At 47.8% G+C, this 27,709-nt stretch overlaps 1 protein-coding gene across 1 annotated transcript; it reads left to right on the top strand.

Moving 5' to 3' along the window:
- The first annotated feature begins 3,699 nt into the window (after window positions 1–3,699).
- ZNF425 (zinc finger protein 425) lies at window positions 3,700–22,946 on the top strand. The gene is made up of 4 exons (XM_003270885.2): window positions 3,700–3,844; window positions 10,673–10,799; window positions 16,691–16,849; window positions 20,177–22,946. The coding sequence occupies exons 1-4, from the start codon at window positions 3,827–3,829 to the stop codon at window positions 22,129–22,131; spliced, it is 2,259 nt and encodes a 752-aa protein (XP_003270933.2). The 5' UTR covers window positions 3,700–3,826; the 3' UTR covers window positions 22,132–22,946.
- The last annotated feature ends 4,763 nt before the right edge of the window (window positions 22,947–27,709 follow it).

Here is a 27,709-nt window from a genome sequence, read left to right as displayed (position 1 = left end):
AAAAAATACAAATATCCTTCAATGGATACTCTTTAGTATATCATAACATGGAATACTATCAGTGATTAAAATAAAACTATTGTAGGCCAAGCGCAGTGGCTCATGCCTGTAATTCCAGCATTTTGGGAGGCCGAGGTGGGTGGATCACCTGAGGTCAGGAGTTGGAGAACAGCCTGACCAATATGGTGAAACCCTGTCTCTACTAGAAATATAAAAATTAGCCAGGCGTGGTGGGATGCACCTGCAGTCCCAGCTACTCAGGAGGCTGAGACAGGAGAATCATTTGAACCCGGGAGGTGGAGGTTGCAGTGAGCCAAGATCGAGCCACTGCACTCTAGCCTGGGCAACAGAGCAAGACTCCGTCTCAAAAAAATAAAAATAAAAAATAAATAAACTGTTTTCACACACAATGATAAGGATACCAACTAAATTATGACCTTTTTTCCTTTCTTGTCCAAATTTCTAACTAAGGGACATAGGGAGTCACGCCCTACAAACCATAAAAATCTCACCAGAAGGGTTTTATTTAACCCTATATAACGGCTTAGTTTCCAACCTGACTCTGGCATAACATTGCATGACAAAGAAGGAAATCAAAATATTTTATCCCCAAATATGCTTCTTTGCCATATATATTATATATTTATATGAAAATATAGGGCCAGGCATGGTGGCTCATGCCTGTAATCCCAGCACTTTGGGAGGCTGAGGTAGGTGGATCACGAGGTCGAGCTCAAGACCAGCCTGGCCAACACGGTGAAACCCCATCTCTACTAAGAATACAAAAATTAGCCCAGCGTGGTGGCACGTACCTGTAATGCCAACTACTCGGGAGGCTGAGGCAGGAGAATCGCTTGAACCTGGGAGGCAGAGGTTGCAGTGAGCCGAGATCACACCACTCTACTCCAGCCTAGGCAACAGAGCAAGACTCCGTCTGGAAAAAAACCCAACAAACAAACAAACTATATATATATATATAAAATTTTATTTTATAATTTTATTTTATTTTATTTTTTTGAGACAGAGTCTCCCTCTGTCTTCCTCTGTCACCCAGGCTGTAGTGTCAGTACAATCTCGGCTCACTGCAACCTTCGCCTCCCAGGCTCAAGTAATCCTCCCACCTCTGCCTCCCAAATAGCTGAGATTAACCTCTTTGCCACCGTGCCGGCAAAGTTTTGTATTTTTTGTAGAGATGGGGTTTCGCCATGTTGCCCAGGCTGGTCTTCAACTCCTGGGCTCAGGCAATCCTACTGTCTCAGCCTTCCAAAGTGCTGGGATTACAGACGTGAGCTACTGCGCCCGGCCAGAGAATCTAGCACCTTTTAAAGGTTTAAATAGGAAATTTTTGCCACCTAAAGCCAGTCACTATGAGACATCCTAAGAATCTTGGTCTCCACTTATCTTAACCCGGACACTCGTTTCTATGAACCTGGTCTTCAGATAGCCAATTGCCAATCAGAAAATCGCTGAATCCGCCTATGACCTGTAAGCACCCCTTGGAGTTGTCCTGCCTTTCCTGACAGAACCAGTGTATACTTTACATGTATTGACTGATGTCTTAAGTCTTCCCAAAACGTGTAAAATCAAGCTGTAACCCAACCACCTTGGATACATGTTCTTAGGACCTCTTCAGACAGTACCTTGGCCTTCCTCACTCATATTTGGCTCAGAATAAACTTCTAAATATTTTAGTTTGACTCTTCGTCAACATGGATGAATCACAAAAGCATTACGCTTGTGAGGAGCCAGTCACAAAACGTTACATCATACTGTATGATTCCATTTATACACCATTTCTAAAAAGAGAAAACTAGGTTCCAAGAGCAGATCAGTCCTTCCCAGGGGTCCAGGTGTGGAAGGGAGTGACTATAAAGCAAATGAAGCACAGAAGAAAACGGCAGCACAGGGAGTTTCAGGGTGGGACAGGGCTCTTCCGTATCCTGGTTACAGTGGTTACTACACGGATCCATACATACGTGAAAATTCATAGAACTTTACACCCAAAGAAACGTTAGGTTTTTTGTTTTGTTTTGTTTTTGTTTTTTTGAGACGGAGTCTCTCTCTGTCGCCCAGGCTGGAGTGCAGTGGCGCGATCTCGTCTCACTGCAAGCTCCGCCTCCCAGGTTCACGCCATTCTCCTGCCTCAGCCTCCCGAGTAGCTGGGACTACAGGCGCCCGCCACCACGCCTGGCTAATTTTTTTGTATTTTTAGTAGAGACGGGGTTTCGCCGTGTTAGCCAGGATGGTCTCGATCTCCTGACCTCGTGATCCGCCCGTCTCGGCCTCCCAAAGTGCTGGGATTACAGGCCGGCGCGGTGGCTCACGCCTGTAATCCCAGCACTTTGGGAGGCCGAGACGGGCGGATCACGAGGTCAGGAGATCGAGACCACGGTGAAACCCCGTCTCTACTAAAAAATACAAAAAATTAGCCGGGCGTGGTGGCGGGCGCCTGTAGTCCCAGCTACTCGGGAGGCTGAGGCAGGAGAATGGCGTGAGCCCGGGAGGCGGAGCTTGCAGTGAGACGAGATCGCGCCACTGCACTCCAGCCTGGGCGACAGAGCAATACTCCGTCTCAAAAAAAAAAAAAAAAAAAAAAAAAAAAAAAAAAAAAAAAAAAAAAGAAACGTTAGTTTTAATGTAAGATTTTTTTTAACCCTTTAATCAGTAAGGTGCATCTGCATTTCACGATTCCGGGACAAATACAGATGTGCACACGCTCCTCAGCCTATGCAGGGACTATTTTATTTCTCATGGACACCCTTTCCTAACTGCACACTTTTCATTTGTTACTTTAGCCTGACACCTAAAACATAACTAGGACAGAATGCGAGGTTGATTTTCTGGAGACAATCGCTACTCCCTTCCTTGCCCTCTCTCTCCTGTCTCTCCCTGGTTTCCCCTTCTGCGTCTTCCCACCTCTCCCCTGCTTTTGCGTCCCCGTGTTTTTCACGCTGTGTCATGGCCTCCTCCGTCTTCTCCCGCTCTCTCACAGTCTCCCACTGGGGGCTAGGGGTGCCCGGCCCGCATCCCTGGGCGACCCTGAGTCCCCGCAGGCGGCCCCGAGGCCGGGGTGGCTTCCGCATGGGATCTCTGCCCGAGGCCTTTCTCTGCCAAGGAGGGAGCGTGGACGCTCGGGGAGCCCAGAAGGGCGCTGCACCCACGGGGACCGGAGGTGGTGGGCGGACCCCTCCTCCGCGTCCCCGACGGGACAAGCCCGGGGCCCCCACGGCCTCCGCGCCCCCGGCAGGACGGACACCCCGGGCCACTGCGGGCCCCCCACCACCTACCCGGCCTCGCTGGATTCCCAGGACCCCCTCACAAACGAAGCCTTCGAGCTCATCCCTGACTTGGGGGCGGCTTTGGAAGGAACCGCACCGGACACTCCCCTCTCGCTGCCTCTCAGTCTGGGTTTCTGTGGAGGGCGTCTCCCAGTCGCTGTCCCTACTCTCTCCCTGTTCCTGCTCTCTGCATGTTCACCTGCCCCTCCGTTTCCCCTCCCGTCAGCTCCCTCATCTCGTCTCCGACCGCGTCCCTCGCATGCAGATCCGGGAGAACGAGCGTCCCTCAAAGACCGGCGTGCTGCGGCCTGCACGGAGGGTGCCCGGGCCCCTCCTCTGAGGACCGACCCCCCGGGCGGCGCCGCTCCTCCCGCCCGCAGGGGGCGCTATGGGGCGAAGCGGCCCCCGCTGCCGGGCGCCGAGTCCCAGCATGCACCGCGCCCGGCTCGAGCTACGTTTGGGGGCCAGCCGGGCAGTTCTTGGGAGTCGGGTTGGGGCGGAGCGGAGGGGAGGCCGTGCCAGGCGAGGCCGGTTCGTGCGGAACCGCCATGGCCGAGCCGGCTTCGGTAAGAGGGGCCGGTGGAGAATGCAGGCTCTGTTGAAACTCGGGTTCCTGTCGCAGCTGGATTGGGGTCCGCGTCCAGGGAGTGGGGCGGCGGGGGCCTGGGCCTGGGGGTTGGCAGTGGCCCACGGACTGAGCTCCGGGCTGGGCTGGAGAAGGCGGAGTCTTGCTGCGTGTGCTGTTCTGGAATTGACCTGGGGAAAAGCTGGTCTGGCCGGGCTTGGCAGCGCGCGTCTGTGGCCCCGGCCACTCGGAAGGCTGAGGCGGGAGCAGCGCTTGAGCCTGGGAGCTCTGCGCTGTATATGCGCTGGGTCCATCGCGCAGTGCCTCCGAGGTCTGCATCTGTGTGGTGACCTCTCGGGAGCGGGGACCACCAGGTTCCCCAGGGAGGGGGAACCGACCCAGCTCGGAAACCGAGCAGGGCAAAACTCCCGTGCTGATCGTTAGTGGGATCGCGCCTGTGAATAGCCACTGCCCTCCAGCTTGGGCAACATCCAGACCCTGTCTGTTTAATAAATAAATAAAAGTTGGTTTGGGAGAAAGAATCCGGGTGGGAAAGATCTGTTTCTCGGCCTATTGTAGGCTCAGATCAACAACGCTGCCCCTGCCTTCAGTGTCGGGGCTCTGAACCTCGGGGTCTCTCTGGGGCCCGTGCTCTCCTGCTGAAGGTAGCTTCAGAGAAGCACATCAGTGTTAAGCAGATGAGAAAAAGGAGAGGGAAAACCGGAACTGAGAGAAATTGGAGACCGCTCCCTCTAGGAAAGGACAGAAAACTTAAAATGAATTGCGTGGTTAGCGTAAATCGAATTTACCGTAAATGCTGTAGTATTGCAATGTAGTATTGAAAATTTGAGCACCGGTTTTAGAGTTTGAAAGGCATGTCCTGAGGCTTAATCCAGGAAACCCTGTTACATTCAGTTAAGTATAACTTGCTTAAGTGTGCAAGTTTTTCTTGTGCCCCCAATGAAATTTTATAATCTTACGAATGTAATGCTCCTTATTTGCATTTGATTCTTCCCTTTTGCCTCCCACCCCTTTTCCCCAGCCTCCTTTGGCAGGTACAGATTCTTTTTGATTTCTTCAAGCTGTGTTTCTATAGCCAGGCTTTCTTTTTTTCTCTCCTCTTTAAATGATTGGGAACCTCCAGGAATATTCCTCTCTGTTCTGGGAAAGTTTGTGGTAGCTCTTCTTTGTACATTGAGTTCATAGAAAATGTAACAGTTTCTTGGCTAATGTATTATTTGGGATAGGCAAGGAAAAATCGTTTTCTTGATTTTCCTTTCCACTGTAGCAGTTTAATGTTAATTGTAAATATGGTCATAAATGGGAATTTTATAGGTGGAAAACATATGGATGACCGGGTGTGGTGGCTCACGCCAGTAATCCCAGCACTTTGGGAGGCCGAGGCGGGCGGATCACCTGAGGTCGGGAGTTCGAGACCAGCCTGACCAACATGGAGAAAGCCCGTCTCTACCAAAAATACAAAATTAGCCTGGCATGGTGGTGCATGCCTGTAATCTCAGCTACTGGGGAGGCTGAGGCAAGAGAATCGCTTGAACCCAGGAGGCAGAGGTTGCAGTGAGCGGAGATCATGCCATTGCACTCCAGCCTGGGCAACAAGAGCGAAACTCCGTCTCAAAAACAAAACAAAACAACAACAACAAAAACACATGGGTGAGGTACAATAAAACTGTAGAGAAATTTGGTTTAAATCGCATTGTAAAAATAACAAGGCCATCCGGACAGACGCGGTGGCTTATGCCTGTAATCCCAGCACTTTGGGAGGCCGAGACGGGCGGATCATGAGGTCAGGAGATCGAGACCATCCTGGCTAACACGGTGAAACCCCCTCTCTACTAAAATTACAAAAAATTAGCCGGGAGTGGTGGCGGGGGCCTGTAGTCCAGCTACTTGGGAGGCTGAAGCAGGAGAATGGCGTGAACCCGGGAGGCAGAGCTTGCAGTGAGACGAGATCGCGCCACTGCACCCCAGCCTGGGCGACAGAGGGAACTCCATCTCAAAAATAAATAAATTTTTAAAAAAATAGCAAGGCCAGGCCGGGCGCGGTGGCTCACGCCTGTAATCCCAGCACTTTGGGAGGCCCAGCCGGGCGGATCACGAGGTCAGGAGATCGAGACCATCCTGGCTAACACGGTGAAACCCCGTCTCTACTAAAAATACAAAAAATTAGCCGGGCATGGTGGTGGGCTCCTGTAGTCCCAGCTACTCGGGGGGCTGAGGCAGGAGAATGGCGTGAACCCGGGAGGCGGAGCTTGCAGTGAGCAGAGATGGCACCACTGCACTCCAGTCTGGGCGACAGAGTGAGACTCCATCTCAAAAAAAAAAAAAAAAAAAAATAGCAAGGCCAGGCCGGGCGCAGTGGCTCACGCCTGTAATCCCAGCACTTTGGGAGGCCGAGGCGGGTGGATCAGCAGAGGTCAGGAGTTCCAGACCAGCCTGGCCAACATGGCGAAACCCCGTCTCTATTAAAAATAGAAAAATCAGCCGGGTGTGGTGGTGGGCGCCTGTAATCCCAACTACTTGGGAGGCTGAGAGAGAAGAATCTCCTGAACCTGGGAGGCAGAGGTTGCAGTGAGCCAAGATTGTGCCACTGCACTCCAACCTGGGGACAGAGCGAGACTCCGCCTTGAAAAATAAATAAAAATAAAACAAGTTTGAACTTGTTTGTCATAATAGCTGATACTTCAGTTTTCAGAGCTTATGATAGTTTAGATAGAATTTTAGCTCTGAAACTTTTACTCCAAAATCCTAAGTGTCAAACGTTAGGTCTCCTAGATTCTCTTACTGGGAGAATTGTAATGCTTCTGACCAACATTTTCTATACACTTGGGAAGAGCCTTAGCCATCTTTCAAGATGTCCAGTGCTTTTCTTTTAGGCTGTCATCTATATTTATAGCACAGAATCTGAAAGGAGTGCAAATGGAATTTTCAAAAGTTACACATGTTCTGTTGCTTCCCTATTGCCACAGTGTATCTGTCCTCAAATACCCAGGAAGAGCCACCCTGGTTAGTTCAGTCCATACTAGAGGTTGTAGGTTAATGGTCCAAGAGTCAGCCAATCATGGCTTGCAGACATTTTGTTTGAAACAACCCTGTTAAAATTGGGAATTTTAGTTGCCAACATGATTTCACATAGAATAATCTATGTTTCCAGTTTCTCTTTAAGAAAATGAGGCATCCCAGGCCAGGTGTGGTAGCTCACACCTGTAATCCCAGCACTTTGGGAGGCCGAGGTGGGTGGATCACCTGAGGTTAGGAGATCGAGACCATCTTGGCTAACACGGTGAAACCCCGTCTCTACTAAAAATACAAAAAAAAAAAAAAAAAAAAAGCCGGCGGTGGTGACGGGCGCCTGTAGTCCCAGCTACTCAGGAGGCTGAGGCAGGAGAATGGCGTGAACCTGGGAGGCGGAGCTTGCAGTGAGCCAAGATTGCTCCACTGAACTCCAGCCTGGGCGACAGAGCGAGACTCCGTCTCAAAAAAAAACAAAAAAAAGAAAATGGGCAAAAGATATAAAGTGGCATTTCGCCAAAGAGAATATATGCATGGGAAAAAACACATAAAAAGATGTTTAACATCATTACTCATTAGGAAAACCAAATTAAAGCCACAGTTAGAGATCACTATACACCTATTAGAACAGTTAAAAGTAGTGGCATTGCCAAATGCTGGCGAGGGTGCTAAGAAATGCTGTCTTATAGATTGCTGGTAGGCAACGTGAAATGGCAACCAGGCACAATGGCTCAGGCCTGTAATCCCAGCACTTTGGGAGGCTGAGGTGGGCGGATCACAAGGTCAGGAGTTCGAGACCAGCCTGACCAACATAGAAACCCCATTTCTACTAAAAATACAAAGATTAGCCGGGCATGGTGCCGCACGCCTGCAGTCCCAGCTGCTCGGGAGGCTGAGGCAGGATAATCACTTGATCCCAGGAGGCGGAGGTTGTGGTAAGCCAAGATCACACCACTGCATTCCAGCATGGGCCAAGAGCAGGACTCCCTCTCAAAAAAAAAAAAAAAAAAAAAAAAAAAAAAAAAAACAACGGAATGTAAAATGGCCCAGCCACTCTGGAATATAGTTGGCATTTTCTTTAAAAACTAAACATATACTCATCATATGACACAGTAGCTGTAGTCCTGGGCATTTATCCCAGAAAAATAAAAACATGCCCACCCCAAATCCTGTACATGATTGTCCATAACAGCTCTTTTGTTAATATCCAAAAAGTTAAAACCAAAATATTTCTCAGTAGGTGAATGGCTAATCAAACTAGTGCATCCATACCACGGAATACTACTCAGCAATAAAAAAAGAAATGAAATACAGTCCTGGGTTGCTTAACGACAAGAATGTGTTTTGAGAAACACATTGTTAGGCAATTTTGTGGTCGTGCAAACATCAGAGTATGCTTCCAAAAACCTAGATGGTATAGCTTACTACGCACCTAGGGTGTATGGTATAGCTTATTTCTCCTAGGCTACAAACTTGTACAGCATGTTACTGTACTGAATACCGTAGGCAGCTGTAACACAATGGTAAGTATTTGTGTATCTAAACATAAACGTACAGTAAAAATGCAATATTATAATCTTATAGGACCACTGTTGTGTATGTGGTCTCTCACTGAAGCATCGTGGCACATGACAATATTGGTAAACATGACAACTTGGATGGATCTCAAGGACATTATGCTGAGAGAAAAAAGTCAATTTCAGAAGGTCGCATACCATGTGATTCCATTTATATAACTTTTTTTGTTTGTTTCTTTTTTTGAGACAAAGTCTCACTCTGTCACCCAGGCTGGAGTGCAGTGGCACAGTCACAGCTCACTGCCAACTACGCCTCCCAGGTTCAAGCAATTCTCCTGCCTCAGCCTCCCGAGTAGCTGGGACTACAGGCATGTGCCACCATGCCTGGCTAACTTTTGTATTTTTAGTAGAGACGAGGTTTCACCATGTTGGCCAGGCTGGTCTCAAACTCCTGCCTGCCTCAGTCTCCCAAAGTACTGGGATTACAGGCGTGAGCCACTATACCCAGCCAACATTCTTGAAATGGCAGAATTGTGATCGATAATAGATTCGTGGGTGTGATTATAAAGGGTTGGAACAAGGGAGCTTTTTGTGGTGATGGGATGCAGTTGTCTCTCAGTATCCGCAGGGGATTGGTTCCAGGACCCCTCACAGATAGCAAAATCCATGGATGCTCAAGTCCCTTATATAAAATGGTAGAATTTACATATACCCCGTGCACATCTTTTTGTACATAAATCATGTCTCAATTATTTATAATACCTAATACAATATAAATGCTATGTAAATAGTTATGCTGGATTTTTAAAAATTTGTAGTATATTTTATTCTTGCATTTTAAAATACATTATTTAAATTTTTACTTTATTTTATTTTTTAATAGAGATGAGGTCTTGCTGTGTTGCTCAGGCTGGTCTCAAACTTGAGCTCAAGCAATCTTTCCACCTCAGCCTCCCAAAGTGCTAGGATTACCATACCTGGCTTTTGTTTTTAAAGCAGTTTTGATCTAAGGTTGGTTGAATTTATGGATGTGGAACCTGTGAATACAAAGGCTGATTGTAGTTGTGTTTTTTGATTGCAGTGGTGGTTAAATGAGTGAGCATATGTGATGAAATAACAGAATTATATGCACACATTGTACCAATGTCAGTTTACTTGTTTTGATATTGTACTATAATATACAATATGACCTTTTGGGTAAACTGGGTGAAGGGTACATGGAACCTTTTTAAAAATAATTTTTGGGCCAGGCATAGTGGCTCGTGCCTTAATCCAGGTGTGTCATCACGCCCAGCTAATTTTTGTATTTTTAGTAGAGATGAGGTTTTGCCACATTGGCCAGGTTGGTCTCTCGAACTAGGCATGGTGGCACACCCCATAATCCCAGCTACCTGGGAGGCTGGGGCAGGAGAATCACTTGAACCTGGGAGTCAGACCTTGCAGTGGGCCGAGATTGCACCACTGCACTCCAGCCTGGGCATCAGAGTGAGACTCCATCTCAAAAAAAAAAAAAAAAAAAATCCAGGCCAGTTTCGAACTCCTGAATTTAAGCAGTCCTCCCCCCTCAGCCTCCCAAGTAGCTGGGACTATAGGCATACTTACATGGAAGCCTTCTGTGCTGTTTTTACAATATCTTGTGAATCTATAATTATTTCAAAGTAAAACATTTTTCAAAAACTGACACATCCAGCAATACTGGACCCAGTCTTCCACAGCAGTAACTGGTTGCTGCTAAGTAAAGCATCCCTTTTCAGATGGTCTTTATGCTCAAAGGCCTGCTATTCATTCATTCATTTTAGTTTATTTTTATTATTTTTGAGACAGAGGCTCACTCTGTAGCCCAGGCTGCAGTGCAGTGGCAGGATCTCAACTCACTGCAACCTCTGTCTTCCGGGTTCAAACGATTCTCCTGCCTCAGCCTCCTGAGTAGCTGGGACTACAGGAATGTGCCACCAAGCCCAGCTAATTTTTTAATTTTTATAGAGATGAGGTTTTGCCATGTTGGCCAGGCTGGTCTCTCGAACTCCTGACCTCAGGTGGTCCACCCACCTTGGCCTCCCAAAGTGCTGGGATTACAGGCATGAGCGACCACGCCTGGCCCATTCATTCATTTTACTTGGCTCCAGTGAACATTTGTGAACTCTTTGTTGTTTATTTTATAATATGGCACCATCCAGAAATAATTAACATGTTTTCTTTCTGTATCTCAATAAAGTAATAGACATTGAAAAACAAAGTAGCTGTAAAGTAAAAATGTATGTGTATACTATTTGTGATTCCAGGTAACTGTGACATTTGATGATGTGGCCTTCTATTTTTCGGAACAAGAGTGGGAGATCCTGGAGAAGTGGCAGAAGCAAATGTATAGGCAAGAGATGAAGACCAATTACGAGACCCTTGATTCCCTGGGTAAGATGGGCTTCTAAGGAATCACTTTTTAGGAACCAACCTAATAGTAGCAGGCTTCCTTCCCTGTATGAACCATGGGCTGGCTGAATGTGATACTGTGCCCAGTTTACATTCATAATGTCTCCTCCGTTTTCCTATAATGGCCTGGGAATATTAAATTCCTTTTTATCTAGTGGTATCTTTGCCTTCAGTATTATTAATACTCTGAATTCTCTGTCTCCCACCTTAACCCTCCCCCATTTCTCCCACAAATAGAATTACTAAGTAATCTAGCCAGGCGTGGTGGCTCACACCTGTAATCCCAGCACTTTGGGAGGCTCAGGTGGGTAGATCACCTGAGATCAGGAGTTCGAGACCAGCCTGATCAACATGGAGAAGCCCTGTCTCTACTAAAAATACAAAATTAGCCGGGCATGGTGGCGCATGCCTGTAATCCCAGCTACTCGGGAGGCTGAGACAGGAGAATCGCTTGAACCCGGGAGGCAGAGGTTGCATTGAGCCAAGATCGTGCCATTGCACTCCAGCCTGGGCAACAGAGCAAGAGTCTGTCTCAAAAAAAAAAAAAAAAAAAGAATGACTGAGTAATCTAATTGCCCCTCTTTTTTAAAAAGTGTATTCTTTTATTTCTGTAATACTTTCATGCCTCCTTATTGTGTTGCCTGCCTGAATAAGATGAATTTCTCATCTTCAAGGAACTATTGGTTCCATGAAGGGGACAGAGTGATTAAGTGAGAATAAGCTGGGATGCAACATAGTGCATGGTGTGAATATAACAGGCAAGAAAAGGGTAGAGGAAGGGAGGAGAGAGCAGTGGGATGGGACACTTGGGTAACTCCAGGGACATACCCAAGGAGTAGATTAAAAAGATTAAAGAGAAATTTGGGGAAATTATAACTTGCTGCTTACCCGGCTTATTCTGACACATTCTTGTATCATTAAAACCATTTCTTTCTTTTTATTTTTTTTTCAGACGGAGTCTCACTCTCACCCATGCTGGAGTGCAGTGGCGTAATCTCCGCTCACTGCAACCTCTGCCTCCTGGGTACGAGTGATTCTCCTGTCTCAGCCTCCCAAGTAGCTGAGACTACAGGTGCCCGCCACCGCACTGGCTAATTTTTTTTTTGCATTTTTAATACAGACGGGGGTTTCATCATGTTGGTCAGGCTGGTCTCGAACTCCTGACCTCATGATCTCCTCACAGCCTCCCAAAGCGCTGGGATTACAGGCATGAGCCACCACGCCTGGCCTCATTAAAACCATTTCTACTGGTATCAATATAATAAGTGATCTTAGTCTAGCCTGAAGGACTCATTCCCTGCTTGGGGGATTTATATTTTATTGTGTGAGATATGAATGACAAGAGTCAACCATGTGAAATTAGGGGGAAGACAATTTTAAGCAGAGAAAAACTAGGGCAAAGGCCCCAGGGTAGGAGTGCCTGGGTTCAGGTTGTTGAGACCTACACTGGGCCTGTGGTAGGACCTGCACAGAGGGCTGGTGAGAAAGGGATGCCGAGGGAGGAAGGGCCCCAAAGGACAAGATAAGGAGTTGGATTTTATTCTCAGCACAAGGGGAAGATGATGGGGGGATTTAAACAGAGGGGAGTGATTTACTTTTAAAATGGTTACTTGGGTTGCTATGTGGAGAATGAATCATAGTGGACAGCAATGAAAGGAGAGAGACTAGCCAAGAGTGCTGGCCATTCTGGTGCGATTTCATGGCAACTGAACCAGGTAGGTAGTAATTAAGACAGAAGAAGATGGTCTCCAGATAGGCTTTAGAGGCAGAATCCCAGATTTTGCTGATGGATTAGATGTGGAAAAAAAGAAGAATCAACTCCTCGATTTTTGGTTTGAGTATCCTGATGGCAAGTGGCTTTGTTCACTAACAGGAGGAAGGGTAGGAAGGTCGCACATTTGGGCCACATTACATCTGAGATGCTCATAGACATTTCCATGGAAACAAAGTATGTGAAACTGGAATTCCATGTTAGGGTCAGGACTGGATTTACAGAATTGGAAGACGTTATAGTGATGGTATTTTAAACTATGGGGCTGGTTTGGGATCATCTAGGGAGAATGTGTAGACAGAACAGAAAGAGACCTGGGACACCCCCTCATTTAGAGGCTAACCTGAGGACGCTGAGGCCCAGTAGCCAGCAGGGTGGGACAGATGAGAGCTGTTTGCTGATCCAGTGTTGTTTTGAGGTATCACAATTAGTGTCCTTCAACTTGGAAAATTTAGCCTGATTTTTCCAAATTTTAAAAATCAAATGGTATTACCTGCCAATGATTTTCTGTACAGAACATCCAGATCCTAGCCCCAGAGCTTAGGATTTAGCAGGTTCGGGCTCAGGCCCAGGGATCTACATTTTTCACAAGTACTTGAGGTGCTGCTAATGTTGGCAGTACCCACTTCCCTTGGAGATGAAGCCTTGATCTGAGGGCTGAGCTGTAGCTGACACCACCAAAGGCTCATAGGAAGAGGCTTCCTGCTGCCTACTCTGAAGACCCTCTGCTGATTTATGAAAACCCTTCTTTTTTTTTTGACGGAGTTTTGCTCTGTCACCCAGGCTGGAGTGCAATGGCACGATCTCGGCTCACTATAACCTCTGTCTCCCGGGTTCAAGCTATTCTCCTGCCTCAGCCTCCCGAGTAGCTGAAATTACAGGCATGTGCCACCACACCTGGCTAATTTTTATATTTTTAGTAGGGACAGAGTTTCACCATGTTAGCCAGGGTGGTCTTGAACTCCTGACCTCAGATGATCCACCCGCCTCGGCCTCCCAAAGTGCTGGGATTACAAGCGTGAGCCACCGCACCCGGCAAAAACCCTTCTTTTAGGTTTATGCCACTAGACTGCATTACTCTCTAACTCTTAATCACTGTTATTTAACAACCTCCTGTTTCTATCACTTCACTGATCAAGAATGTTGGTACCTCGATATTCACCAGGTGTGGTGGCTCACGCCTGTAATCCCAATACTTTGGGAGGCCGAGGCGGACACATCACTTGAGGTAAGGAGTTTGAGACCAGCCTGGCCAACATAGTGAAACCCCATCTCTACTAAAAATACAAAAAAAAAAAAAAAAAAAAAAATTAGCCAGCGTGGTGTCACACATCTGTAATCCTAGTTACTCAGGAGGCTGAGGTGGGAGATTGCTTGAACCTGGGAGTTGGAGGTTGCAGTGAGCCGAGATCACAACACTGCATTCCAGCCTGGGTGACAGAGTAAGACTCTGTCTCAAAAAAAAAAAAGAAAAGAAAGAAAAGAAAAAAAGAATTTTGGTACCTCAATAGTGAGGATTGTATGTGAGCCATCTCATCAGAAAAGTTTAATGTTGAAGTTCCCTCCTTAACTCCCTGTAAGTTTTCTTTTATTTATTTATTTATTTATTTATTTATTTATTTACTCACAGTGTTCTCATAATGATCACTTTTTTAAATCCACATCATCCTTAACTTGTCTGCTTCCTTTCATTTTGTGAAACATTGGGCCGGGCACAGTGGTTCACACCTGTAATCTCACCACTTCGGGAGGCCAAGGTGAGTGGATCATGAGGTTAGGCATTCGAGACCAGCCTGGCCAACATAGTGAAACCCCGTCTCTACTAAAAATACAAAAAAATTAACTGGGCATGGTGGCGCACACCTGTAATCCCAGCAACTCAGGAGGCTGAGGCAGGAGAATTGCTTGAACTCGGAAGGCAGAGGTTGCGGTTAGCCACTCTGTGCCACTGCACTCCAGCCAGACTGTGCCCTGCACTCCAGCCTGGTGACAGAGTGAGACTCCATTTCAAAGAAAAAAAAAAAAAAAGGCTGGGTGCGGTGGCTCACGCCTGTAATTCCAGCACTTTGGGAGGCTGAGGCAGGTAGATCATGAGGTCAGGTGTTCCAGACCAGCCTGACCAACTTGGTGAAACCCCGTCTCTACTAAAAACACACACACACACACAAAAATTAGCTGGGCGTGGTGGTGCACACCTGTAATCCCAGCTACTCAGGAGGCTGAGGCAGGAGAATCACTTGAACCCGGGAGGCAGAGGTTGCAGTGAGCCAAGATCACAACACTGCACTCCAGTATGGGCAGCAGAGCGAGACTGTCTCAAAAAATTTTGTGAAATATTGCAGAGGATATTTAAACTGAACAGTCTTTTTTTTTTTTTTTTTTTTTTTTTTTAGACAGAGTCTCTCTCTATCACCTAGGCTGGGTGCAGTGGCACAATCACAGCTCACTGCAGCCTCAAACTCATGGGCTTAAGTGATCCTCCCAACTCTGCCTGCTGAGTAGCTGGGACCGCAGGCATACACCACCACACCTAGCTAATTTTTAAAATTTTTGGGCCAGGCGCGGTGGCTCACGCCTGTAATCCCAGCACTTTGGGAGGCCGAGGTGGGTGGATCACAAGGTCAGGAGATCGAGACCATCCTGGCTAACACGGTTAAACCCCATCTTTACTAAAAATACAAAAAATTAGCTGGGCGTGGTGGCGGGTGCCTGTAGTCCCAGCTACTCGGGAGGCTGAGGCAGGAGAATGGCATGAACTGGGGAGGTGGAGCTGGCAGTGAGCTGAGACCGTGCCACTGCCCTCCAGCCTGGGCGACACAGCGAGACTCTGTCACCAAAAAAAAAAAAAAAATTTGTAAGGATGGGGTCTCCCTATGTTGCCCAGGCTGGTCTCAGACTCCTGGGCTCAAGCAGTCCTCCCACCTCAGCCTCCCAAAGTTCTGGGTATACAGGCATGACCCACTATGCCTGGCCCGAACTAAACAGTCTTGGTAAGGCTATATTCTATTGTCATTCATGTCATTTCAACGGCTTTCATTTTTTTGACTTAACTTTGATCTCACATCTCTAGGAATCAAAGTCAACTATGAAAATGATTTTTACTGTGGGTAATGGTAAAAAAGAGAGAAAGGCCGGGCATGGTGGCTCATGCCTGTAATCCTAGCACTTTGGGAGGCTGAGGTGGGCGGATCACTTGAGGTCAGGAGTTCGAGACTATCCTGGCCAACATGGTGAAACCCTGTCTAACTAAAAATACGAAAATTAGCTAGGCATGGTGGCACGCACCTGTAATCCCAGCTACTCGGGAGGCTGAGGCAGGAGAATTGGTTGAACCTGGGAGGTGGAGGTTGCAGTGAGCCGAGATCGCGCCACTGCATTCCAGCCTGGGAGACAGAGCGATACTCTGTCTCAAAAAAAAAAAAAAAAAGGGGTCACAGGGCTGGGCGTGGTGGCTCACCCTGTAATCCCAGCACTTTGGGAGGCCGAGGCAGGCAGACCACTTGTGCCCAGGAGTTTGAGACCAGCCTGGGCAACATGGCAAAACGCTATCTCTATAAAAATACAAAATTAGCAGGGCATGGTGGCTCATGCCTATAGTCCCAGCTACTCAGGAGGCTGAGGTGGGAGGATCAGTTGATCCCCGGGAGGCAGAGGTTGCAATGAGCCAAGATTGTGCCACTGCACTCCAGCATGGGTGACAGAGTGAGACCCTGTATCAAAAATAAAATAAAATAATGATAATAATTTTTTAAAATAATTTTTTTTTGAGATGGAGTCTCGGTCTGTTGCCCAGGCTGGGGTGCAGAGGTGTGATCTCTACTCACTGCAACCTCCGTCTCCCAGGTTCAAGTGATTCTCGCACTTCAGCCTCCCCAGTAGCAAGTATTACAAGTGTGCGCTACCATGCCCAGCTAATTTTTGTATTTTTAGTAGAGACGGAGTTTGCTATGTTGGCTAGGCTGGTCTCTAACTCCTGACCTCAAGAGATCCGCCTGCCTTGGCCTCCCAAAGTGCTGGGATTACAGGTGTGAGCCACCACGCCCAGTCGAAAAATTATTTAAATATGCAGTAAACTCAAAGTCTGTGTGGACTCTATTTGCAGGGTATGCTTTTTCCAAGCCAGATTTGATCACATGGATGGAACAAGGGAGAATGCTATTAATCAGTGAACAGGGATGCTTAGATAAAACAAGAAGGACAACTAGCCCTCCTACTGATGAACAGTTGAACATGAAGAATACTGGAAAGTTGCTACGTTTTGGTGAGTAAGATGGATTTAAGGTCATGAATTATTTAATTTTCCTAGCCTTGTTTCCTGAATCTTTCTTTTTGGATACCTGGCTAGATCTAGTCAATAAGAAAAGTTGTTCTGATGGAGAATGTTAGTTTTCTTTACTCAACAGGGTAGCAAATGTGGGCTGGGCACGGTGGCTCACGCCTGTAATCTCAGCACTTTAGGAGGCTGAGGTGGGTGGATCACCTGAGGTCAGGAGTTCCAGACCAGCCTGGCCAACATGGTAAAACCCCATCTCTACTAAAAATACAAAAAAATTAGCCAGGCGTGGTGGCAGGTGCCCACAATCCCAGCTACTCTGGAGGCCACTGCACTCTAGCCTGGGCAACATAGTGAGACCTGTCTCAAAATAAATAAATAAATAAATAAATAAATAAATAAAGGGGAGACAGTTCTATTATCCAGTTCAACAAGACTTTGGAGGAAAAGCAGTTCTGAATATAATGGCTTAAGTGAATGTCTGCAATGGCCCTTTCCAGATCTAGTGGGTAATAATGATAACTCGGGTTCCTCTATTTCCTGTCATCATGTCTTCTACTTTGGGAACAGTAGTGATTATGCTATATAAATATATCATTCTTGGCCGGGCGCGGTGGCTTACGCCTGTAATCCCGGCACTTTGGGAGGTCGAGGCAGGCAGATCACGAGGTCAGGAGATCGAGACCATCCTGGCTAACACGGTGAAACTCCGTCTCTACTAAAAATACGAAAAACTAGCCAGGTGTGGTGGTGGGTGCCTGTAGTCCCAGCTACTCAGGAGGCTGAGGCAGGAGAATGGCATGAACCCGGGAGGTGGAGCTTGCAGTGAGCAGAGATCGCGCCACTGCACTCCAGCATGGGCAACAGAGCTAGACTCTGTCTTAAATAAATAAATAAATAAATAAATAAATAAATAGATAAATAAATAATTCTTATAATGCAGAGTTCTTTGAAAAGGAAAAATTCTACAGTGTTATTGTCAATCAGTAAGCTGTCATTTTATATTCCTAAGAAAGATATTTCTATTAGCATTTCTTCCAGAAACTTTCCTGAAATCTTGGTAAAGGAGACAAGAATATGGCCTAACCGTCCTCCTTAAATTTTTTTTTTTTTTTTTTGCATACAGAGATCGCCACTGCACTCCAGCATGGGCAACAGAGCTAGACTCTGTCTCAAATAAATAAATAAATAAATAAATAAATAAATAAATAGATAAATAAATAATTCTTATAATGCAGAGTTCTTTGGAAAAGGAAAAAATTTCTACAGTGTTATTTGTCAATTCAGTAAGCTGTCATTTTTATATTCCTAAGAAAGATATTTTCTATTAGCATTTCTTCCAGAAAATCTTTCCTGAAATCTCTGGTAGAAGGGAGACAAGAATATGGCCCTAAGCCGTCCTCCTTAAATTTTTTTTTTTTTTTTTTTTTTTTTTTGAGACAGTCTCACTTTGTCACCCAGGCTGGAGTGCAGTGGTGTGATCTTGGCTCGCTACAACCTCCATCTCCTGGGTTCAAGAGATTCTCCTGCCTCAGCCTCCTGAATAGCTGGGACTACAGATGCACACAACCACACCCAGCTAATTTGTGTATTTTTAGTAGAGACAGGGTTTCACCATATTGGCCAGGCTGGTCTCGAACTCCTGACCTCGTGATCTGCCCACCTCGGCCTCCCAAAGTGCTGGGATTACAGGCGTGAGCCACTGCTCCTGGCCACCTCCTTAAATATTTGCCGTTTATTTCACAGATGTAATGGTGTAGTCAGATGATCAGAGTAACTCATTTTCACTGTCTCCAACTTCTGCTTACCCTCTGAGGATAATTTATAGTTCACAAGATGTGAACTATGAATTTCAATTTGCTTGCAATTTTTTTCATGCTAAGTTATTTCTTAACACATGGTGAAAGGAATATAAAAGTTAAATATGATTTACCTGCAGGAGGCAGATTGACAAAGTCATTGAGATCAGTGGGATTCCCTTTTCTACTTTGTTAGTGACATGAAGACAGTCCTTGAATGGCTGGGCACGGTGGCTCATGCCTGTAATCCCAGCACTTTGGGAGGCCAAGGTGGGTGGATTGTTTGAGGTCAGTTTGAGACCAGACTGGCCAACATGGTGAAACCTTGTCTCTACTAAAAATACAAAAACATTAGCCGAGTGTGGTGGTGGATAGTCCCAGCTACTCAGGAGGCTGAGGCACAAGAATTGCTTAAACTGGGGAGGCAGAGGTTGCGGTGAGCCGAGATCACGCCACTGCACTCTAGTCTGGGCAACAGATGAGACTTGGTCTCAAAAAATTTTAGGCCGGGCGTGGTGGCTCATGCCTGTAATCCCAGCACTTTGGGAGGCTGAGGTGGGTGGATCAGGAGGTCAGGAATTCAAGACCAGCCTGGCCAAGATAGTGAAACCCTGTCTCTACTAAAAATACAAAAATTAGCCGGGCGTGGTGATGGGTGCCTGTAATCCCGGCTACTGAGGAGGCTGAGGCAGGAGAATTGCTTGAACCCAGGAGGTGGAAGATGCAGTGAGCCAGGATTGTGCCACTGTACTCCAGCCTGGGCGACAGAGTAAGACTCTATCTCAAAAAAAAAAAAAAAAAGAAAAAGAAAAAAATTTTTTTAAAAGGCCAAGCGCGGTGGCTCACGCCTGTAATCCCAGCACTTTGGGAGGCCAAGGCAGGCAGATCACCTGAGGTCAGGAGTTTGAGACCAGCCTGACCAACATGGTGAAACCCTGTCTCTACTAAAAATACAAAAATTAGCAGTGCATGGCCGGGCGGTGGCTCACGCCTGTAATCCCAGCACTTTGGGAGCTCAAGGCAGGTGGATCACGAGGTCAGGAGATCGAGACCATCCTGGCTAACAAGGTGAAACCCCGTCTCTACTAAAAATACAAAAAATTAGCCAGGTGTGGTGGTGGGCACCTGTCATCCCAGCTACTCGGGAGGCTGAGGCAGGAGAATGGTGTGAACCTGGGAGGTGAAGCTTGCAGTGAACTGAGATCGCACCACTGCACTCCAGCCTGGGCAACAGAGCAAGACTCCGTCTAAAAAAAAAAAAATTAGCCATGCATGGTGGCACACGCTTATAATTCCAGCTACTGGGAAGGCTGTGGCAGGAGAATTGCTTGAACCCGGGAGGCGGAGGTTGCAGTGAGCCAAGATCACGCCACTGCAATCCAGCCTGGACAACAGAGCGAGACTCTATCGCAAAAAATAATAATAATAATAATAATAAATTTTTAAAAGACAGTCCTTGAACCCAATTATAGGGTAGACATATCACTGATGAGAGTGATACTTCTTTCTGCTCCAGATGACCAAGGAACTCTCAGGACAAAAGAAGGGGATTGCCGTTTAAATGGTCCTCAAAAACAGGACTTGTGTGCTGCCTTACGAGGGAAAGAGAGAAAGATTTTATCAGCTCAAACAGCCACCTTCCAGTCTCCAAGTCTCCGAGAAACAGAGACTCTAAATAAAAAAGTCAGCATCACAGCGTATGATCCAGACAAGAAAGACCTGTGGCATAAGCCCCGGGAGACCCCAGGGTGCTTAGAAATTCCCACAGGGCCAAGATGCTATTCCTGCTATGTCTGTAGGAAAGTCTTCCAAGTAAGGAGGGATCTGCTAAAGCACAAACGGAGCCACTCCAAGAGCCAGCTCTGCAGATACCCAAAGTACAAAAACACGTCCAGAGGGAAGTCCGAACTCGGGCGGACGCAGAGGCTCCTGTGTCAGAAGAAGCGGTTCCAGTGCAGTGAGTGTGAGAAGAGCTACTTCCTGAAGGGCAGCCTCGTCACGCATCAGGTTGTCCACACCGGCCAGCGGCCCTACCCATGCCCTGAGTGCGACAAGACCTTCCGGTACAGGGCCAACCTGAAGAAGCACCTGTGTCTACACCGCGGGGAGCGGCCGTTCTGCTGCGGGGAGTGTGGCCGAGCCTTCGTGCAGCAGTGCGAGCTCACGGAGCACCTGCGGCTGCACAGCGGAGAGAAGCCCTTCCAGTGTCCGCAGTGTGACCGGTGCTTCCGCCTGAAGAGGGGCATGAAGGTCCATCTGTCCCAGCACAGCGGGAAGAGGCCCTTCCACTGTCCCGAGTGTGGCCGGAGCTTCTCCCGGAAGGCTGCCCTGAAGACCCACCAGAGGACGCACAGCGAGGAAAAGCCGTTTTCTTGTGGTGAATGTGGCAGGAAATTCATCTACAAGATTAAGCTGGACGAGCACATCAGAGTTCACACGGGAGAGAAGCCCTTTTCGTGTCCCGAGTGCAACAAAAGTTTCCGCCTCAAGAGAAGCCTGAAAGCCCACGGGCTGCAGCACAGCGGGAAGCGGCCCTTCCAGTGCCCGGAGTGCAGCAGGGGCTTCTTCTGGAGGAACGCCATGCGCGCCCACCAGCGCCTGCACAGCGAGCAAAAGCCCTTCCCCTGCGCCGAGTGCGGCAAGCGCTTCACGCGGCCCTCCAAGCTCGCCTGCCACACCAGAGTCCACGACAGGCAGAAGGAGTTTCCCTGCAGCGAGTGCAAAAAGACCTTTTCTCAGCAGTCGCGGCTCACGCAGCACCTGAAGGTCCACACTAGGGAAAAGCCGTTCTCCTGCGCCGAGTGCGGCCGCAGTTTCCGCCGGCGCGCGCATCTCACAGAGCACACGAGGCTTCACAGTGGCGAGGAGCCCTTCCAGTGTCCCGAGTGCGACAAGAGCTTCTCCTGGAAGGCTTCCATGAAGTTCCACCAGCGGATGCACAGGGACGAGAAGCCCTTCGCGTGCGGTGAGTGTGACAAGACCTACACGCATCAGTCTCAGCTCACCGAGCACCTGAGGCTGCACAGTGGAGAGAAGCCCTACCAGTGTCCTGAATGCGAGAAGACTTTCCGCCTCAAGGGAAATCTGAAAAGCCACCTGCTGCAGCACAGTGGCCAAAAGCCATTCTCTTGTGTGATGTGCGGCAAAAGTTTCACTCAACAGTACCGGCTCACAGAACACATTCGGGTCCACAGCGGGGAGAAGCCCTTCCAGTGTCCGGAGTGTGACAAGAGCTACTGCATCAGGGGCAGCTTGAAGGTCCACTTGTATAAGCACAGTGGAGAGAGGCCCTTCCAGTGTCCCGAGTGTGGCAAAGGCTTCCTCCAGAAGAGAAGCCTGAAGGCCCATCTGTGCCTTCACAGTGGGGAGAGGCCTTTTTCTTGTGATGAGTGTGGAAGGAGCTTCACGTACGTGGGAGCGCTCAAGACCCACACTGCGGTGCATGCCAAGGAGAAGCCCTCCAGCCTCTAGGTCAGGCCATGCAGCAGTCACGCAATCACAGCTTTCAGGAGGTGCCAGCAGTTCTGTTGGCTCGAGTTGAGGCAGCTTAAAGGATTCACAGGGTAAGATGGGGCACAGTGGCTCCCGCCTGTAATCCCAGCACTTTGGGAGGCCCAGGTGGGAGGATCGCTTGAGCCCAGGAGTTTGAGACCAGCCTGGGCAACATTGCAAGACTCCATCTCTACAAAAAATATAAAAGTCAGCCAGGCATTGTGGTACATGCTTGTGGTCCCAGCTACTTTGGGAGGCTGAGGCAGGAGGATTGCTTGAGCCCAGGAGGCAGAGGCTGCAGTGAGCCATGCTCACACCACTGCACTCCAGCCTGGGTGACAGAGCAAGATCTTGTCTCAAAAAAAAAAAATCACAAAATACTGGCTACAGACACACTGGACGGGTGTGTGGTCTGCAGAACTCTATGGCTCCTTGACAAAAGTTCCAAAGAATCCAGTCAAAGACAGTCAAAGAGACATCTCCCTCAATAATCGTCCTAGGAAAGACCTGCCAGTTGTGGAGGAAACATTCATACTGATCTGCTAGTCCAATGATCTCTTCAGTGTCATCCAATTCAGAAACTACAGCCTGAGTGAAGAAATGTTACAGGCAGGAACATATTCCTCAGTCAGCTTTTCCATTACCAGGCCATTTTACTTAAATCTGTATTAAAGTCTTCAGTTTTCTCTCATAGTGGATTTTCATTTTCTCTCAGACGGTGAGAGGGCTTCTGTTTCTTGGAATGTTTCCATATTGCTAAACATAAATGTCTTCCACTATCTCACTTGTTAAAATGATTACCCATGTGTTCTTTCCTTCTGAATTTTACTTAAATCACCTAAAAATCCACCACTGTGAGTAACAGGCAGTGTTATTTATCTAACCCCTCTGCATTTTCGACAGTGTTAGGTCAATTCTCAAGGAACTATACTTAACATTAGGGTCTCTGGGGAAAATACCAAAGGGAAAAATACTGTCAGTCCTCAACATCACTATTTTTTTTTGCCCTGTCGCCTAATCTAACATTATAAGATAATTTTCCAGGCTATTCTGGCAAACCCTCATCTGTCTCTCAGACTGTCAATCTTTGACATTACTCTTTTTTTTTTTGTTTTTCTTGAGATGGATCTCGCTCTGTCACCAAGGCTGGAGTGCAGGGGCGCCATCTCGGCTCACTGCAAACTCCACCTCCTGTGTTCAAGTGATTCTCCTGCCTCAGCCTCCCAAGTAGCAGGGACTACAGGCGTCTGCCACCATGCCTGGCTAGTTTTTTGTATTTTTAGTAGAGACGGGGTTTCACCATGTTAGCCAGGATGGTCTCCATCCCCTGACGTTGTGATCTGCCCACCTTGGCCTTCCAAAGTGCTGGGATTACAGGTATGAGCCACCGCGCCCAGCCTTTGACATTACTGTTAAGAGAACTTACAGCCTTCCTTAGGAAATTTGAGTGCCTTCATAAATTTTGTGTGTGTTGCACAAAACGTGGTCCCCAGTTACCAAAGTCAGAATCTGCTGAGACCAAAGTCATTACAAGAATCACAGCATCGGCGGGGCGCGGTGGCTCACGCCTGTAATCCCAGCATTTTGGGAGGCCAAGGCGGGCAGATCACCTGAGGTCAGGAGTTCGAGACCAGCCTGGCTAACACGGTGAAACCCCGTGTTAAAATACAAAATACAAAAAATTAGCCGGGCGTGGTGGCGGGCGCCTGTAGTCCCAGCTACTCGGGAGGCTGAGGCAGGAGAATGGCGTGAATTCGGGAGGCAGAGCTTGCAGTGAGCCAAGATCTCGCCACTGCACTCCAGCCTGGGGGACAGAGCGAGACTCCGTCTCAAAAAAAAAAAAAAAAAAAGAATCAGAGCGTCTATACAAAGAGGAAAAAGGTGCCACCTGTGTTTGGGACAGTCCTGTGGGTAGGGAATAGGCTGCTATTTATGTGGTACACCTCAAAAAACAACAATAAAGTGCCAATGATCAGATAAATGAAATGCCAACAGTTTAACAGGTAAATTCAGAACTAAAAATAAAACTGTGAAAATAAAGACATTTTTAAAAAAATGCTTTCCAGAAAGAGTTTTAAAAGATAATGGGTCAGGCACAGTGGCTCACGCCTGTAATCTGAGCACTTTGGGAGGCCAAGGTGAGTGGATCACCTGAGGTCAGGAATTCGAGACCGGCCTGGCCAACATGGCGAAACCCCATCTCTACAAAACATAGAAAAATTAGCAGGGCATGGTGGTTTGCACCTGTAGTCCCAGCTGCTTGGGGGCTGAGGTGGGAGGATTGCTTGAGCCCAGGCAGTTAAAGCTGCAGTGAGCCATGTTTGCACCACTGCACTCCAGCCTGGGTGACAGAGTGAGACCCCATCTCTAAACAAATGAAAATAATAATAATAATGAGTACCCCACAGTACCACGTGCTGCAGAAAGAGGTCGAAGAAGAAGTTAAAGGATTATAAATGTCAATGAGAGGTATTACCCTGAGTGGCTGAAGCAAAAGCACGGGGCTGAGTAGAAGACAGAAGAGAAGGGGCAGTTCTGTGACACAGTCCAAAAAGCACAGGGCTTAGAGTAAGACCCGCAAAATATAACAGACCCTGGCTCTGGCCTTGGGCAAGACACTAGAGCTCTGTAAGTTTTACTTTCTCCATTTAATATAATGGTGAGGGGAGGGTACCTTTATTAAAATCAGCCACATCTACAAAAAAAAAAAAATGCTGTTTTTCAGCTATACTGGTAACACAGGCATTCTCTAGTATGAGCTAGGTGATGGATTGCAGTACATGGAGTGGCCTACAGAATCACTCCCAGTCCATACATGGGGGACTGGCATAGAAACAGCAATAAGGAGTGCTTCTGAGGTCAAACCGAGGCAGGAATTAGGAGAAGAAAGTGACCAAGTGCAGGTAGAGAATGGGGAGGAGCTGAGAACAAGGAGGAGGGATAGCTTTAAGAAAGGAGAGACTGGCTGGGCGCAGTGGCTCACACCTGTACTCCCAGCACTTTGGGAGGCCGAGGCAGGCAGATCACGAGGTCCGGAGATCGAGACCATCCTGGTTAACACGGTGAAACCCCATCTCTACTAAAAATACAAAAAAAAAAATCAGCCGGGCGTGGTGGTGGGCGCCTGTAGTCCCAGCTACTCGGGAGGCTGAGGCAGGAGAATGGCGTGAACCCCGGGGGGCGGAGCCTGCAGTGAGCCGAGATCGCGCCACTGCACTCCAGCCTGGGTGACAGCCAGACTCCGTCTCAAAAAAAAAAAAAAAAAAAAAAAGAGAGGAGAGACTAGGCGCCATGGCTCACGCCTGTAATCCCAGCACTTTGGGAGGCTGAGGCGGGCAGATCACGAGGTCAAGAGATGGAGCCCATCCTGGCCAATATGGTGAAACCCCGTCTCTACTAAAAATACAAAAATTAGCTGGGTATGGTGGCACGCGCCTGTAGTCCCAGTTACTCAGGAAGCTGAGGCAGGAGAATCGCTTGAACTCGGGAGGCAGGGGTTGCAGTGAGCTGAGATCGTGCCACTGCACTCTAGCCTGGCGACAGAGGGAGACTCTGTCTAAAAAAAAAAAAAAAAAAAAAAAGGAAAGGAGAAAGGGCAGGGCACCGTGGCTCGTGCCTGTAATCCCGGCACTTTGGGAGGTCGAGGCAGGTAGATCACCTGAGGTCAGGAGTTTGAGACCAGCCTGGCCAACATGGTAAAACCCTGTCTCTATTAAAGATAAAAAAATTAGCTGGGCATGGTGGCAGGCGCCTGTAATCCTAGCTACTTGGGAGGCTGAGGCAGGAGAATCGCTTGAACCCAGGAGGTGGAGGTTGCAGTGAGCCGAGATCGCGCCATTGCACTCCAGCCAGGGCAGCAAGAGCGAAACTGCGTCTCAAAGAAAAACAAACAAACAAACAAGAAAGGAGAAAGGAACTGTGGTAAGCATTACCTGGAACTTTCCAGATGCTCATGCTGATCAGGAGCCAAGTAGAAGTTTCTATCTAAGCTGTCTTTGCCCCCAAATCTGGTCACCTAAGTAAGGGAGTATAAATTGTTTCATGACCAGTGCTCAGATTCTGGAAATAAAGGCCAAGTTAATAATGGACACTATAATGTGAGGATGAACATGAGATTATGAAGGTGAAATACATAGTGTCTACTCAAGAGTAGGCATTCAGGGCTTGGCATGGTGGCTCACGCCTGTAATCCCAGCACGTTGGGAGGCCGAGATGGGCGGTTCACTTGAGGGCAGGAGGTCGAGACCAGCCTGGCCAACATGGCGAAACCCTGTCTCTACTACAAATACAAAAATTATCCGGGCGTGGTTGCATGCACGCATAGCCCCAGCTACTCGAGATGCTAAAATGGGAGAATCACTTGAACCCAGGAGACGGAGGTCACAGTGAGCTGAGATCATGCCACTGCACTCTAGCCTAGGTGACAGAGCAAGATCCTGTCTCAAAAAAAAGAGTAGGCGTTCAGTAAGATGTAACCCCATGTTATGAACGGAATCATGTCCCCTCCCCTTTCCAAATTCACAGGTTGAATCCCTAACCCCCAGTGTGACTGTTAGATCAACATGACACCTTTACTAGGCATAAAACTAACACAGAAGAGTCCAGCGTGCGCATGGACCTGAGCAAAGTGGGTGAGGAGGCAGAGGCTGCAAGTGCTGGGCTCATGGAGCTCCACCTCAGTAGGGGGGAATACCAAGAATGAGGGAGAAGCACGCCCACCTCCAAAACCAGCAGCAAGCTATGGCTGTTTGTGTGCGTGACTATTTGGCTGTCCCTAGCTGCATCTGGTACAGCCATCTCTTCTGTTACCACATATGTGCTAATGACTTTCAAATCTGTAAATCCATATTTTCAACTTGTGCCATGAACATCTCAAACACAAAATGCCTCAAGTAAGACTTGTCACCTGTATCAACCCTCACTCTACCCCTCTTTGTTGTTGTTGTTGTTGTTGTTGTTTTTCGAGACAGAGTCTCGCTCTGTCGCCCAGGCTGGAGTGCAGTGGCGCGATCTCGGCTCACTGCAAGCTCTGCCTCCCGAATTCACGCCATTCTCCTGCCTCAGCCTCCCGAGTAGCTGGGACTACAGTCGCCTGCCACCAGGCCTGGCTAATTTTTTTGTATTTTTAGGCAGGCGGATCATTTGAGGTCAGGAGTTCAAGATCAGCCTGATATGGTGAAACCCTGCCTCTACTAAAAATACCAAAAAAAAAAAAAAATTAACTGGGCATGGTGGCGGGCGCCTGTAGTCTCAGCTACTCAGGAGATGAGGCAGGAGAATTGCTTGAACCTGGGAGACAAAAGGTTGCAGTGAGCTGATATCGCGCCACTGCGATCCAGCCTGGGTGACAGAGCAAGACTCTGTCTCAAAAAAAACAAAAACAAAAACAAAACAGCCGGGCGTGGTGGCTCACGCCTGTAATCCCAGCACTCTGGAAGGCCGAGATGGGCAGATCACGAGGTCAGGAGATCGAGACCAGCCTGGCTAACACGGTGAAACCCTGTCTCTACTAAAAATACAAAAAATTAGCTGGGTGAGGTGGCGGGACCTAGAAGAA

The sequence above is a fragment of the Nomascus leucogenys genome, chromosome 13 (assembly GCF_006542625.1).
Source record: "Nomascus leucogenys isolate Asia chromosome 13, Asia_NLE_v1, whole genome shotgun sequence".
NCBI classification, from domain to species: domain Eukaryota; kingdom Metazoa; phylum Chordata; class Mammalia; order Primates; family Hylobatidae; genus Nomascus; species Nomascus leucogenys.
Note: the sequence above shows the minus strand (reverse complement) of the source record. Positions and strands in the feature narration are given on the sequence as shown.

What these genes read in the sequence shown, in the direction of transcription:
- ZNF425 (XM_003270885.2), top strand. An exon ending in CGAGACCCTTGATTCCCTGG is followed by an intron (nt 10,800 to 16,690) that starts GTAAGATGGGCT and finishes CTCTATTTGCAG; the next exon opens with GGTATGCTTTTTCCAAGCCA. An exon ending in TGGAAAGTTGCTACGTTTTG is followed by an intron (nt 16,850 to 20,176) that starts GTGAGTAAGATG and finishes TTTCTGCTCCAG; the next exon opens with ATGACCAAGGAACTCTCAGG.